Source organism: Hippocampus bargibanti, linkage group LG03 (assembly GCF_051943395.1).
Source record: "Hippocampus bargibanti isolate YZ-2025 linkage group LG03, ASM5194339v1, whole genome shotgun sequence".
Lineage (NCBI taxonomy): Eukaryota > Metazoa > Chordata > Actinopteri > Syngnathiformes > Syngnathidae > Hippocampus > Hippocampus bargibanti.
Genome location: NC_142736.1, coordinates 1,950,001 through 1,963,775, shown reverse-complemented (window position 1 = coordinate 1,963,775; position 13,775 = coordinate 1,950,001). Strand labels below are relative to the sequence as shown.

Genomic DNA, 13,775 nt, shown 5'->3' with positions numbered 1-13,775 from the left:
ACTTCAACTTCTTTAAAAACAAAGAAATAAAAAATGGACTTGAAACTGAAATAACAGCAAGAGTGAGGTTTCTGAATGGCTACATTCAAAGTCCTCACCCCTGTGGTGAATTTGGTTAAAATATCGTTTTATTTTTTTGTGGTACGCACTTTTTCCTCTCATTACCCAAGCGCACACACACACACACACACACACACACACACACACACACACACACACACACACACACACACACACACACACACACACACACACACACATTCCTGTTCCAAAGGTTTTGTGAGGTCCGGATAACTCCAGTGAGTGAGGACCACCGTTGCTGTTAAGTGTAGAGAAGAACTAGTGTTCCATTTGAAGACCAAATTCACTCCATTTTCCACTTCAACTTCTTTAAAAACAAAGAAATAAAAAGTGGGCTTGAAACTGAAATAACAGCAGGGGTGAGGTTTCTGAATGGGTACATTCAAAGTCCTCACCCATATAGTGAATTTGGTTAAAATATCATTTTACTTTTTGTGGTATGAACTTTTTCCTCTCATTAACCACGCACGCACGCACACACACACACACATAAACACACACAGTGAGTAAAAAGTATGTGTGTATCCAAGTGAAATGAAAATACACACCAAAAAAAATTGTTTTGGGTGAATTTGTGAGGACCTCTCTGAAACTTTAACAGATGCATATGTAGACCCCTTTAGAATGAAAAACTTGTGAGGACCTTTTAGCCGGTCCTCACTTGTCAAAAATGTCCTCAATACGTATGGTATAAAATGGTAGTGGTCCTCACAAGACTTGTCATACAAACACACACACACACACAATGAGTAAAAAGTGTGTGTATCCAAGTGAAATGAAAATACACAACAAAAAAATCTTTTTGGGTGAATTTGTGAGGACCTTTCTGAAACGTTAACAGATGCATATGTCGACCCTCTAGAAGCCTTTAGAATGAAAAACTCACTTGTGAATACCGGCCAAAAGGTCCTCACTTGTCAAAAATGTCCTCACTACGTATGGTATAAAATGTTAGTGGTCCTCACAAGAGTAGTCATACAAACACACACACACACACAAGTGAATTAGTCAGGCTGCTGCCTGCTGACAAATTTGCACTCTGCCTTCCCTTCGCCGCCTGCCATGATGCATTTGTCCTTTGCAGGGCTCCAGGCGCCTCTCTTAAACATGTCACCTTCACAAACCCGTTAGTCTTTGCTCAGACGCGCTGCCTTTCTTGTTGTGACGCACGTGCAGCCCGAAATAGAACTCCGACTGTCCTCCCTGCCTAGACGTGAAAGATCATCAAAGGCGACTGGTTGGCTCTCGGGCGGTCTTATATCAATGTCAAGTTGTGTTTAAATATTGTGTGGATGGCACAGGTGGGGAATACACAGGGTCATTCGACCTCTTGTCATCCCGGGTAGGCGCGTTTGATTTAATTTACCTCTCACTAGATATTTAAACATAATGAAATGGCCAATGCAAAAGTTCTGATGGCCTTTTTTTTCATTTGTAACTGAATGATGAAATGTTCTAAATCGAAGATAATCCATTTATTTTGAAGTGTAACATTGGAGAGGATCCGTGTGGGTTTTCTCCGGGTCCTTGGTTTTTTTTTTTCTGACATTCTAACATGAATGGCAGGCTGATTGAACACTTAAAATGGTCCCTAGGTGTGAATGTAATCGTGACTGAAGATGACTGGGATAGACACCAGTGCATGAATGAATGAATGAATGAATGACGAACAAATTAATAATAATAATAATAATAATAATAATAATACCTTTCATTTCTAAGTGCCTTTCAAAACTCTCAAGGTCACTTTACAGTCACAGGATCAGTTTTTCAGCGGGTGAGAAGCGGCAGCTACATGCGCCAGCGTTCACTCAACCTGGAAGTAACTCAAATAGATAGAAAGCCAGCCAGCTAGCTAACAGATAGCTAATAAATAGCCAGCTATACAGTTAGCTAACTAGCTAGATAGCCATGTAGCTAATAAATAGCCAGCTACATAGCTAGCTAGACAGATAGCAAATGGATAGCAAATAGATAGCCAGCTAGGTAGCTAGCTAATAGATAGCAAATGGAGAACAAGTGTTAGACTCCAGTGCATTAATGAATGAATGAATGAATGAATGAATGAATGTAACATGATATAATAATAATAATAATAATAATAATAATAATAATAATAATCCATTTCATTTATAAGCGCCTTTCAAAACTCTCAAGGTCACTTTACAATCACAGGATCAGTTTTTCTGTGGGTGAGCAGCGGCAGCCACATGCGGATAACTCCGAATAACTCAAATAGATATAAAGTTAGTTAGCTTATAGATAGCAAATATATAATAATAATACACTTCAAATTTATTTTCTGTGTATTCTATTGACTTTATTCTTATTTCTTTTTACCAAGCTTCACTTGTTTTTATTTATCTAGCTATCCAGCTATCTAGCTAACTAGCTGTCTCGCTAGCTATATAGCCAGCCATCTATCTGCCATTCATTAGCAATAATTTTATTATTATTATTATTATTATTATTATTATTATTATTATTATTATTATTATTATTATTATTATTATTATTCGATGAAAATGTTTCTTCAGCCGTCATCTGAATTATTATTTTAGTGTGTCGTATCTGTAATGTCAGTCATTATCCTCAAGAGGGCGAAAGCGGCCACGCGGCGCCGTTTACTCCACCGGAAGTGGAAAGCACGGAAGGCAAAACCAAACATTTTCAACCCGGCGCGTCTCTTTGTCCGTCCACCTCCGCGCCGAGAGAAACATCCGCAGCGACAACCATGGCTAATGTTGTCGACACCAAGCTCTACGACATCCTCGGCGTGTCGCCGTCCGCCTCCGAAAACGAACTGAAAAAGGTAAAGCTCGCAGGGGAGGGTGGATTTCTATCAAGCCGGCAATACGACATCCGACGCCCCGGCTACCTTTGACGACGCCGGGGCGCTTGGAAAAAAAATCGCAAGCAGGAAGTACGTCTTTAGCATGCTGTGCTAAAGTTAGCTCGTCATCATGCTAACCGGCCTGAATGCTAGTCCGTGTGAGGTGATGGGGATGGAAACGCGATGGGGTTGGCCTTCTAAACGTTTACACGATTAAATATTTAAACAGTACGTTTTATTGATTACCTGACGTTTATTTCAAGTGAGTCATGAAGTGGTTGACCTCCCCCGTAGCAACCGTACAGGTGTTAGTCATGAGAGCCTGTCAGAAGCTTTTTAGATAATTTTATTAAAGTAATATTCTTAATAACGACATATCGTTTTTTGTAAAATGGCACGAATACATTTGATAAAACGAACCCCCTCGCGTCACGGGAGTTTAGACCACTAGCCAATTCGGTCGTAAATAAGCTACTTTGAGGCTCATAAAGAACTCCAAAATGTGACATCTTTCACGTCGTAAGAATATGGTGTTCATCATAATGATTGGCAGAAATATTATTTTGTTTATTTAATATCTGATAAGAGTCTTCGTAAGTCGCTAGCCTATGATGCTAATATAGCCGGTTTCTCAATTACACAACGTTTCGTTCACATGTCTAGCCGCCATTTTATACGAAAATTCCAAGTGTGAGTAAACTAACTTTTTGGGGTTTGGTTTGGGCCCCATTTTATGTAAATGAGCATTTTTCTAATCATTCGCAGTCATGAGCAGATAACGTGACGTCAGCGAGGCTGAAGCACACGTGCTGCATGAGTGATAATGCTTGACGGTGTGCTATCTCCTCAGGCATACAGGAAACTGGCCAAAGAGTATCATCCGGACAAGAACCCCAACGCCGGCGACAAGGTAGAAGATCGGACCTGTCGGAGATTAGTACATGAATGTTCTCAGGGTCTCGTTATAGGTTTAGTTGCCCCCTGATAAATCCCTTTTACAGTGATACCTCAGCTTACGAATTGAATTGGTTCCCAGAAAGTGTGTGTAAGACGAAAAGTTAGTCTGCCAAACATTTATTTCTCACAAGAAACCATTAAAAATGAGCATAATCCGTTCCCAGGTCCCCACCAAACATCATTTTCTATTAAATAAGCCTTCAAACTACATTCATGCTATTGGATTGTAATTAAAGAAATAAGCTGTACTGTATAATAAAGTCATTTTATTTACCTTTGTGATGGTTGTAGTTGCCTCTTGATGATATCCGAGTGAAGTTGCAATGCTTTCTCGGCGATAATACCCTCACTGTCCCATGCTAGCTGCTTTTCGTTAATCCGAATCAACAGTAGTTTTTCAACCTCTTCTATTGCCTGAGACCGTTGCTTAGACAACACAGAAACACTCTTAGCCACACGTAGCAATGGTCGACTTCGCATACTGGTAATGGGAACGCTAAGTGTCGCCTGTGTTTTTTTTCTGCTCGACTGTAATTTTCTTTTGTGTCCTCTTCGGCTTAACACGAGCCTGCAGTGGGGTCTTTTTCGGTCCCATAGTTGCAAATGTACTCCACTCTATAGCAAACCTCATCTGCACTCAAAAGGGGTGTGGGAAACTAGCCCGCCAGCCACCGTGGCGCTGTGTGGTTCGGTTCGTCTGTCGAAAAGTAGTTTGTGTGCCAAGATTATATTCTCGTAAATGTAATATTTGTAAGGCGAAAAGTTCGTGAGCTAAGCCGAGGTATCACTGTATTTACCCTTAATGCCATAGGAAGCTGATGTATGACTATATTGACCCATAATGCCATATAATCTCATATGTTGCTCATTTTCAACAAATACAGTCAGATTAGTTGAGATTTAAAGCATTTCGTTGTCCCCAAACTTGAGTTTGATGTGTCATAAGCTTGTTCAATTCCTTCTCAAACATCTGGTACTCCTTCAGTTCAAGGAAATCAGCTTCGCCTATGAGGTGCTAACCAACCCAGAGAAGAAGGATCTTTACGACCGTTATGGCGAGCAAGGCCTGCGGGAGGGCGGCGGCGGAGGCCCCGGCATGGATGACATTTTCTCACACATCTTTGGCGGCGGCCTCTTTGGCTTCATGGGGGGCCACAGCGGACGCTCGCGCAACGGCGGCCGGCGGAGAGGGGAGGACATGGTGCACCAGCTTAAGTATGACTTGAAAAACTGAGCAAACTCAAGTCTTTATAATTATGCTATCGTTGTAGCATGACACAGATCGTAATAAGCACACGTGTTAGATTCTTTCACATTTGCCTCGTGGGGTGGATTGAGGTACAGTGATACCTCGCTTTATGAACCCCTTGGTTTACGAACTTTTTGGTTTACAAACGTTACATTTCTGAACATTTTACCTTGGCATACAAACTATTTTTCGGGATACACACGGAGCGCCACAATGAGTGATGTGTCGTTCTTGATGCGAAAAGATATCAACCCAGCTAAACAACACAATTGATGAGGAACTAGGTAAAATTATCGCAGAGAAGGCACCTACAAGGATCATTCCTCAAGATGGTAAAAGAAGAAGGCTACGGTCCTCATCAAATGTTTAATGCTGAGGAAACCGGCCACTCCATTCCATCAAGCCATCAACGACCATCACAAAGGTCAATAAAATGACTTTATTATATAGTACAGTTGATTTCTTTATTTATAATACCATAGCACATTTATTAAACATAAAATAAGGTCTACTTTGTGTAGTTTTAAGGCTTAGAAAATTAAATAGTAGAAAATTATGTTTTATGGGGACCTGAGAACGGATTATTCTCATGTTAATGGGTTCCTATGGGAAAATATTTTTTGGGATACACACTTTTTGCCTTACACACTCTGTCTGGGAACCAATTAAGTTTGTAAGCCAAGGTGTCACTGTATTTTTTAAACCTAGTTTGGAAATTCCTGTTTGTCAGAATTGTAGTCAATCACATCAAACCTCAGTTGTGTACCAACCTTTGGCGGGCCGGATCTGGCCCAGGGGCCGTAGTTTGCCCACCTCTGATCTAAACTGTTGTGTCCTCCCTCCCCTCGCAGAGTATCACTGGACGACCTTTACAACGGCAAGACGACCAAACTACAACTGAGCAAAAATGTACTCTGCAGCACATGTAACGGGTACGTTTCATCCGCCTCCGTTGTCATTAGCGCCATGTTGAAAACGCTCCGTCTGATGCGTTTTGCGGGTTTGGGGGGGGTGCGCTGCAGACAAGGCGGCAAGACGGGCGCGGTACAGAAGTGCGTCGCCTGCCGAGGACAAGGCATGCGCATCGTGGTCCGGCAGCTGGCGCCGGGCATGTTGCAACAGATGCAGTCCGTCTGCACGGACTGCAATGGGGAAGGTTTGTTTGATTTTATTGTATTTATTTTTTACAGAATATTGAGTTTTAGGATTATGTAAACATTCAATGCAGCGTAAGAAACCTTAGACTCGCTTTTGTCATCAGAAAAATAAGAGTTATATGACCTTTAAATGGAGGAGGCTGTCCAAAATACAATGCGATACGTACATATTGGTTTATATAGCGCTTTAACAACAGCTCAAGCTGGAACAAAGCGCTAACATGGAAAAAAGGGAAATGCTACCCCCTTATAGAATGGAAAAAAAAACATTTCCAGAGGCCTAACCAGCGCTTTATTGGCACCCAAAAAGAGAAAACTAAACCTGAACAAATTCAGGAATAGCACTCTATGTCATATAGTCGATTCCCGAATTAATTCATGAATGGCAGTGAATGGGTTAAGTAAAAAAAAAAAACGTTGGACCGCGCCCCATGATGCATTGGGATTTACATGAATTTCAAAGTGAAATACAACTGAACACGGCTTACATAACCCTTGCATCAGATCAAATAAAAAACTAACAAATAAATGAAGTATAAAAAATGAAAGCAAACATGTCAAATGCAAAGAAGGTTGCCAGCAAAATGGCCCGTAAAAAGAATTGATCAATGTCTTTGTTTTTCCATATGCAAAATTTCAAAAGAGGAAATTATTGTTTATTATTATTATTGTAGAAGAGGGAGGCATTTGTCAAGCATAGAGAGCCTTCCTTCTCCCGTCATGTGCTTGTCTAAAAAAATGTCGTATTTTCTGAGACGATTTTCCATCATCTGCACCGTCGTGTAAATACGGTCCAGTTATGGAAGCGGTATCGAACGGTTTTGGTGCTTTGTCCGTTTTTGGCTTTATTTGTAAATATTTGTCGCTACTTTGGATGAATTGCAGGCGAGGTAATCAGCGAGAAGGACCGCTGTAAAAAATGCGAGGGCAAGAAAGTGGTGAAAGAGGTGAAGATCCTGGAAGTGCACGTGGACAAGGGCATGAAGCACGGCCAGAAGATCACTTTTGGCGGCGAGGCGGATCAAGCGCCGGGGGTGGAACCGGGCGACATCGTCCTGGTGCTACAAGAGAAAGAGCATGAGGTGGGTGAGCGCCAACACAGTAATAAAGATCGATAATACGAAATATAAAATGATTGAAATGACACGAAAAGTTTTATGAATTACCTGTCAACATTTTGGTATATAGTATTCAATAGAAAACGTTGCTTAAAAACAACAGATTGACATCGTATACTATCCTGTCGTAGAAACCTCGCGTCAGCCATTTTCAATGCTTTTCGATTTACGACCGTTTCACTTACAACCGTTTTGTCGGAACGGAACCGGGTCATAAATCGGACGTTACCTGTAAAAATACTTTTCTCTCATCCAAATTGCGGCCCGTGGTCAATTCTCATCATGTTTCAACCGCTCTTCCCCCGATTGTTTCTCCAGACATTCCGTCGAGACGTCAACGACCTGTTCATGAACCACAAGATCGGCCTGGTGGAGGCGCTGTGCGGCTTCCAGTTCATGCTGAAACATTTAGACGGCCGACAGATCGTGGTCAAGCATCCCGCCGGCAAAGTCATCGAGCCGGGTAGCGTGTCCAAAAAGTTCACCCGGCGACGTCAAGGAAGTTTTTTTTTCATCGTCGGTCAACCCTTGTTTTATGGTTTGTTTTTATTTTAGGCTCGGTGAGGGTGGTGCGAGGGGAGGGCATGCCGCAGTACCGGAACCCCTTTGAGAAGGGAGACCTGTACATCAAGTTCGACGTGCAGTTCCCTGCCAGCAACTGGATCAGCCCTGAGAAGCTAGCGGTAACCCCCCTTTTCTGTCTTTTTTTGGGGGGCAAAATGTGCAGGTAGGTAGGTAGGTAGATAGATAGATAGGTAGGTAGGTAGGTCGGTACGTAGATAGATAGATAGATAGATAGATAGATAGATAGATAGATAGATAGATAGATAGATAGATAGATAGATAGATAGATAGATAGATAGATAGATAGATAGATAGATAGATAGATAGATAGATAGATAGATAGATAGATAGATAGATAGATAGATAGATAGATAGATAGATAGGTACGTAGATAGGTAGGTAGGTACGTAGATAGGTAGGTAGGTACGTAGATAGGTAGGTAGGTACGTAGATAGATAGGTGGGTAGGTAGGTACGTAGATAGCTAGGTGGGTAGGTAGGTAGGTAGATAGATAGGTAGGTACGTAAATAGATAGGTAGGTAGGGACATAGATAGCTAGGTGGGTAGGTACGTAGGTAGGTACGTACATAGGTACGTACGTAGATAGATAGATAGGTAGGTAAGTACGTAGATAGATAGATAGGTAGGTAAGTACGTAGATAGATAGATAGGTAGGTAAGTACGTAGATAGATAGATAGGTAGGTAAGTACGTAGATAGATGGGTAGGTACGTAAATAGATAGATAGGTAGGTACGTAGATAGCTAGGTGGGTAGGTAGGTAGGTAGATAAGTAGGTACGTAGATTGATAGGTAGGTAGGTAGGTACATAGATAGATAGGTAGGTAGGTACGTAGATAGATATATAGGTAGGTACGTAGTAGATAGATAGGTAGGTAGGTAGGTACATAGATAGATAGGTAGGTAGGTACATAGATAGATAGGTAGGTAGGTACGTAGATAGATATATAGGTAGGTACGTAGATAGATATATAGGTAGGTACGGAGATAGATAGGTAGGTAGGTAGGTACATACATAGATAGATAGGTAGGTAGGTAGGTACGTAGATAGATAGGTAGGTAGGTAGGTACATAGATAGATAGGTAGGTACGTAGATAGGTAGGTAGGTACGTAGATAGGTAGGTAGATAGATAGATAGATCTCTTGTTTCTAATTGTGGTTTATTGTATTCTATTTTGTGATTGTATTTTATTGATTATTTTATGCTTGTCTGTGACTATAAAGTGTCCTTGAGAGCTTTGAAAGGCACTTAAAATAGAATGTATTATTATTAGTAGTAGTATTAGTAGTTGTAGTCGTATTATTATTATTATTATTATTATTATTATTATTATTATTATTATTATTTATAGTAGTAGTAGTAGTAGTAGGAGTATTATTATTATTATTATTATTATTATTATTATTATTATTATTATTAGTAGTAGTAGTAGTAGTACTAGTAGTAGTAGTGGTAGTTGTATTATTTGTATTCATAGTAGTAGTAGTCGGAGTATTATTATTAGTAGTAGTAGTAGTTGTAATATTATTAGTAGTAGCAGTATTATTAGTACTAGTATTATTAGTTGTAGTATTATTATTATTATTAGTAGTAGTAGTCTTAGTATTTGTATTCTTAGTAGTAGTAGTCGTAGTATTTGTTATTATTAGTATTATTTGTATTATTATTAGTAGTAGTAGTAGTAGTATTAGTAGTCATAGTAGTAGTTGTAGTATTATTATTATTAGTATTATTTGTATTATTAGTATTAGTAGTATTAGTAGTATTAGTGTTAGTAGTATTAGTATTATGATTATTGTTATTGTAGTAGTAATATTAGTATTATTTGTATTAGTAGTATTTAGTGTTATGATTGTGATTGTGATTAAATATGCAACAAAACCTGTCACGCTGTCTTCCAGGAGCTGGAGGACATGCTTCCTTCACGGTCGGATGCGCCGCTCATCACGGGCGACACGGAGGAGGTGGACCTTCAGGACTACGACGTGAGCCAGAGCTCGTCGACGGGCGGCCGCCGGGAGGCCTACCACGACAGCTCGGACGAAGATGGCGGCCACCACGGCCCGGGGGTCCAGTGCGCCCACCAGTAGCCTCGGCAAGGCGCGACCACAGGCGGGCACAGGCGACCAAAAAAAAAAAAAAAAAAGAGAGAGACTTTGTTCTTTTGTTTATTTAAAAAGAATTAAAAACAAGTTGGCTGCAGACATCCCACCGTTACCTCCTCCAAGGCACAGAAGGTCTCTTGTTTTGAGTGTTGTTTTTTGTTTTGTTTTGTTTTGAAATTACAGTTATTTAACAAATGAACACAGTCACACAAGCTTTTTTTTCTTCTTCCCACCTCATCCTCCTGTTTTTTGATTTTTAATCCCAGATTGTGTTATTTCAACTGTATTCGCCTGTATTCAAAAGCGCCGTGTGATTTAAAAATAACGTATATTGCGCGAAATATCACCCAAACGGAAAAATAAGACGATAGCCTGCATTTATGCTGAGATCATACATCTGTGGAAACTCTCAGTCGTACAGGAGTGGTCCATCGATGAAAAGGATTCTTCCGCCGTCATCTGTAGTTCTTTGAAGGTGTCCGACGTTTTGCTCCTCATCCAAAAAGCTTCGTCAGAAGACTAAAGTCTTGCTGGTAGTTTAGGCCCTATATATATATATATATCCCTAATGGACAATGGAGGCGGTGCCAGATCCCTGCTTTGATAAGTTCCTGCTCCAAGGTTGGGGGAGCAGTGGACTACGACTTTTGTGTGTCTGATGGTGTTCTACGACCGCCTCTGATTTCCCCATTCGCTCTGATATCACCTCATCAACATAGGATTAGTAATACTGATGAGGTGATACCGGAGGAAGTGGGACAATCAGGCCAGTCGTTAGTCAGGACAATAAGAACAATCAGTGGAGCCGCAGGGAGTAGTCCTCTGCTTCCCTCCAACCTGAGAGCAGAGACCTATCAGCAGTAACTAACGACTGGCCTGATTGCCCCACTTCCTCCGGTATCACCTCATCAACATAGGATTAGTAATACTGATGAGGTGATATCGGAGGAAGTGGGGCAATCAGGCTAGTCGTTAGTCAGGACAATAGAAGCAATCAGTGTAGCCGCAGGGAGTAGTCCTCTGCTCCCTCCAACCTGAGAGCAGGGACCTATCATAGCAGAGTCCAGCACCACCATGTCTGGACAGTAGGGATATATATATATATATATACCCTATATATAGGGTCAAAACAACCAGCAAAAGACTAGTTTGCTGACGAAGCTTCTCGGATAAGAAGCGAAACGTCCGACACATTCAAAGAAGTACAGATGACGGCTGAAGAAACCTTTTCATCGATGGAGATCATATGCATGAAAAAAAACACGCTTTTGATTCAGCCACTTGTTACCGCAGTTACAATGAAGACTTCAAAAAAAGTTCAATAAATTGTTGAAGAACAAATTTATCGCCTCATTATTATTAAAAAATGCTACAAATAAATTGGTCCTGAGTACTTAGTCTTGTGTCAATTGTTTTTTTTTTTTTAATGCGTTGAAACACTGTCTGAAACTCATGACAAAAAGTTAGCGGACACCTGGGCAGACAACTCTGAAAAGTTGCCTGCCCCATTTTCACAACTTGAAACACAATAAGACGACTAATCACAAAAAAAACGTTCTATCTAGGTAGCTATCTATTAGCTAGTTAGCTAGCTATTTGAGTTACTTCCGGGTTGAGTGAAGGATGGCGCGTGTGGCTGCCGCTTCTCACCCACAGAAAAACTTATCTTGTGATAAAGTGACGTTGACTTTTGAAAGGCACTTAGAAATGAAATGTATTATTATTATGATTATGATGATGATTGATTATTATAACAAAAAAAAGCCATTGCTTACTTTCAAACATTAGTAGGCAGGATGACTTTTTTTTGCAATGTTTTGACTCGTGAAAAACGCAGAGCTTTAAAATACATTTACTTTGCATTCCTTTTTATGCTTTTTTCAAGAAAGGTTAATAAAACTACTTTGCATAGATTGATGATTCGACAATATCTTGATATCTTTTTCTAATCCATGCACCTGGCGCCGTGGCTTAGTTGGTTAAAGCGCCTGTCTAGTAAACAGGAGATCCTGGGTTCGAATCCCAGCGGTGCCTTTTTGTTTATTGAGTTTTGTTTATTTTTATGACAGCATAAGTTATTGGACGTCATGAGTCACGTGACGTCCACATAAAACGTACGTTTTATGGTACTCCTATTTGCAGCACTTAGACGAAACATTATGAAAATATTAAACTGACATAATTAAACTGTTATGGAAAAATATTATTAAATCTTGTTTAATGATGGAATGTCAGTAGTTAATTAATAATGATATTTCAAATACTGGTACTCTTTGAACCATTCTGTACCCTTTTTCGTTTTGTTGCGGAATACCTGGAATAAAAAGCCACTTAGTATCAGCGGAACTCAAAAGATATTCTTTACAAAATAAGATATTAAAAATATAATTTTGGTACTTAATAATCAAATGTTTCCGCGTTGGGAGTCAATCAGGACTTTTTATCTGGAAATAGTTAATACTCACAACGATTGCCTAAAATTTCTTCAATCTTTTCCACTTTCTCAACGCGAAATATTTATTTTGAAGACTAAAACCGGATGCTCTTTTTATTTCATTGAGTGTCACCCTGGGTCAGTCGTCTAGCTAAAGGACACACAATGCCTTTTTAAAACCACTTGATATGTCGTCTTCGCTCGGTTGAAAACAAATGGAAGTCACGCCGCTGGAAATGTGGCGGTCGTTGCCGAGATAGGAAGCCTAAACTCGGCGAATAAAGAGCGATGGGGGCGACGTTGCGGCTCGGGATGTTTCTGCTGGTCCTGCTGGTGCTCTGCAACGCTGTGCTGCGGTCAGGTGAGACGTTCATCGGTGAAAATGTCATCATGGATGATGGATAGGAAGATACACGTTATAGAATCAGTCCTAAACACCAATCGGTGCATTTGGCGAGGGGCCTTTTATTTAGATTTTTACGAAATACTGAATGAGGGGTGGGTGGGGGATTTGTTTTGGTGACGTCATTGCACACGCGTGCACACATTGTTATCGATTTGCGGTGGGGGACTGATCAATCAGCGTGTGGAAACACGGCTTGGCTTTTCACCGTGGGTATGCAGCTGCCGCATATCAGCATTACATCATTGCAGAGTCGACGCAAATACACGAGGTGGTGTGTGGTGGCCCTCACCTGCACTTTGTTGGATGTTTCTTTTGACAAATGATGTGTCGGTCCTGTATATATATATATATATGTGTGTTGTTGAGCCTAATCAGCATTTTTTAAATATACAGTGATACCTTGGCTTACGACCTTAATTGGAGTGTGTAAGGCGAAAAGTGTGTATCCCAAAAAATAATTTCACATAGGAAACCATTAAAGTGAGAATAATCCGTTCCCAGGTCTCCATAAAACATAATTTTCGACTTTTTAAATTTAAAATCTAAGACTTAAAACGACACAAAATATACCTTATTTTATGTATAATAAATGTGCTATTGTATTGCAATGAAAGAAATACACTGCACTATATAAAAAGTCACTTTATTTACATTTGTGATGGTCGTTGATTTTCTAAGCCTTAAAACAACACAAAATATACCTTATTTTATGTATAACAAATGTGCTATGGTTTTATGATTAAATAAATAAACACTACCGTATAATAAAGTAGGTTTATTTACCGTTGTGATGGGCGTTGATGGCTTGATGCATTAAGCATTAAGCACTTGATGAGGAACGTAGCCTTCT

General features: G+C 40.2%; 2 protein-coding genes and 1 non-coding gene across 4 annotated transcripts in view; all 3 read left to right on the top strand.

The window, feature by feature from the left end:
* Positions 1 to 2,734: 2,734 nt before the first annotated feature.
* dnaja2a (DnaJ heat shock protein family (Hsp40) member A2a) lies at positions 2,735 to 11,426 on the top strand. Its single transcript, XM_088991485.1, has 9 exons — positions 2,735 to 2,893; positions 3,765 to 3,824; positions 4,857 to 5,086; positions 5,972 to 6,052; positions 6,143 to 6,276; positions 7,163 to 7,359; positions 7,714 to 7,858; positions 7,951 to 8,078; positions 9,882 to 11,426. The coding sequence occupies exons 1-9, from the start codon at positions 2,816 to 2,818 to the stop codon at positions 10,068 to 10,070; spliced, it is 1,242 nt and encodes a 413-aa protein (XP_088847611.1). The 5' UTR covers positions 2,735 to 2,815; the 3' UTR covers positions 10,071 to 11,426.
* A 619-nt stretch (positions 11,427 to 12,045) lies between these two features.
* trnat-agu (transfer RNA threonine (anticodon AGU)) lies at positions 12,046 to 12,119 on the top strand. The gene has a single exon. It is a non-coding gene; the product is annotated as a tRNA-Thr (tRNA).
* A 540-nt stretch (positions 12,120 to 12,659) lies between these two features.
* The window catches only part of lrp3 (low density lipoprotein receptor-related protein 3), a 13,593-nt gene continuing 12,477 nt past the window's right edge, over positions 12,660 to 13,775 (top strand). For both annotated transcript variants that reach the window (XM_088991479.1, XM_088991478.1), the window contains exon 1: positions 12,660 to 12,880. In XM_088991479.1, coding sequence (XP_088847605.1) covers positions 12,808 to 12,880 — 73 coding nt within the window. In that variant the 5' untranslated portion in view covers positions 12,660 to 12,807. The remainder of the gene's footprint in view (positions 12,881 to 13,775) is intronic.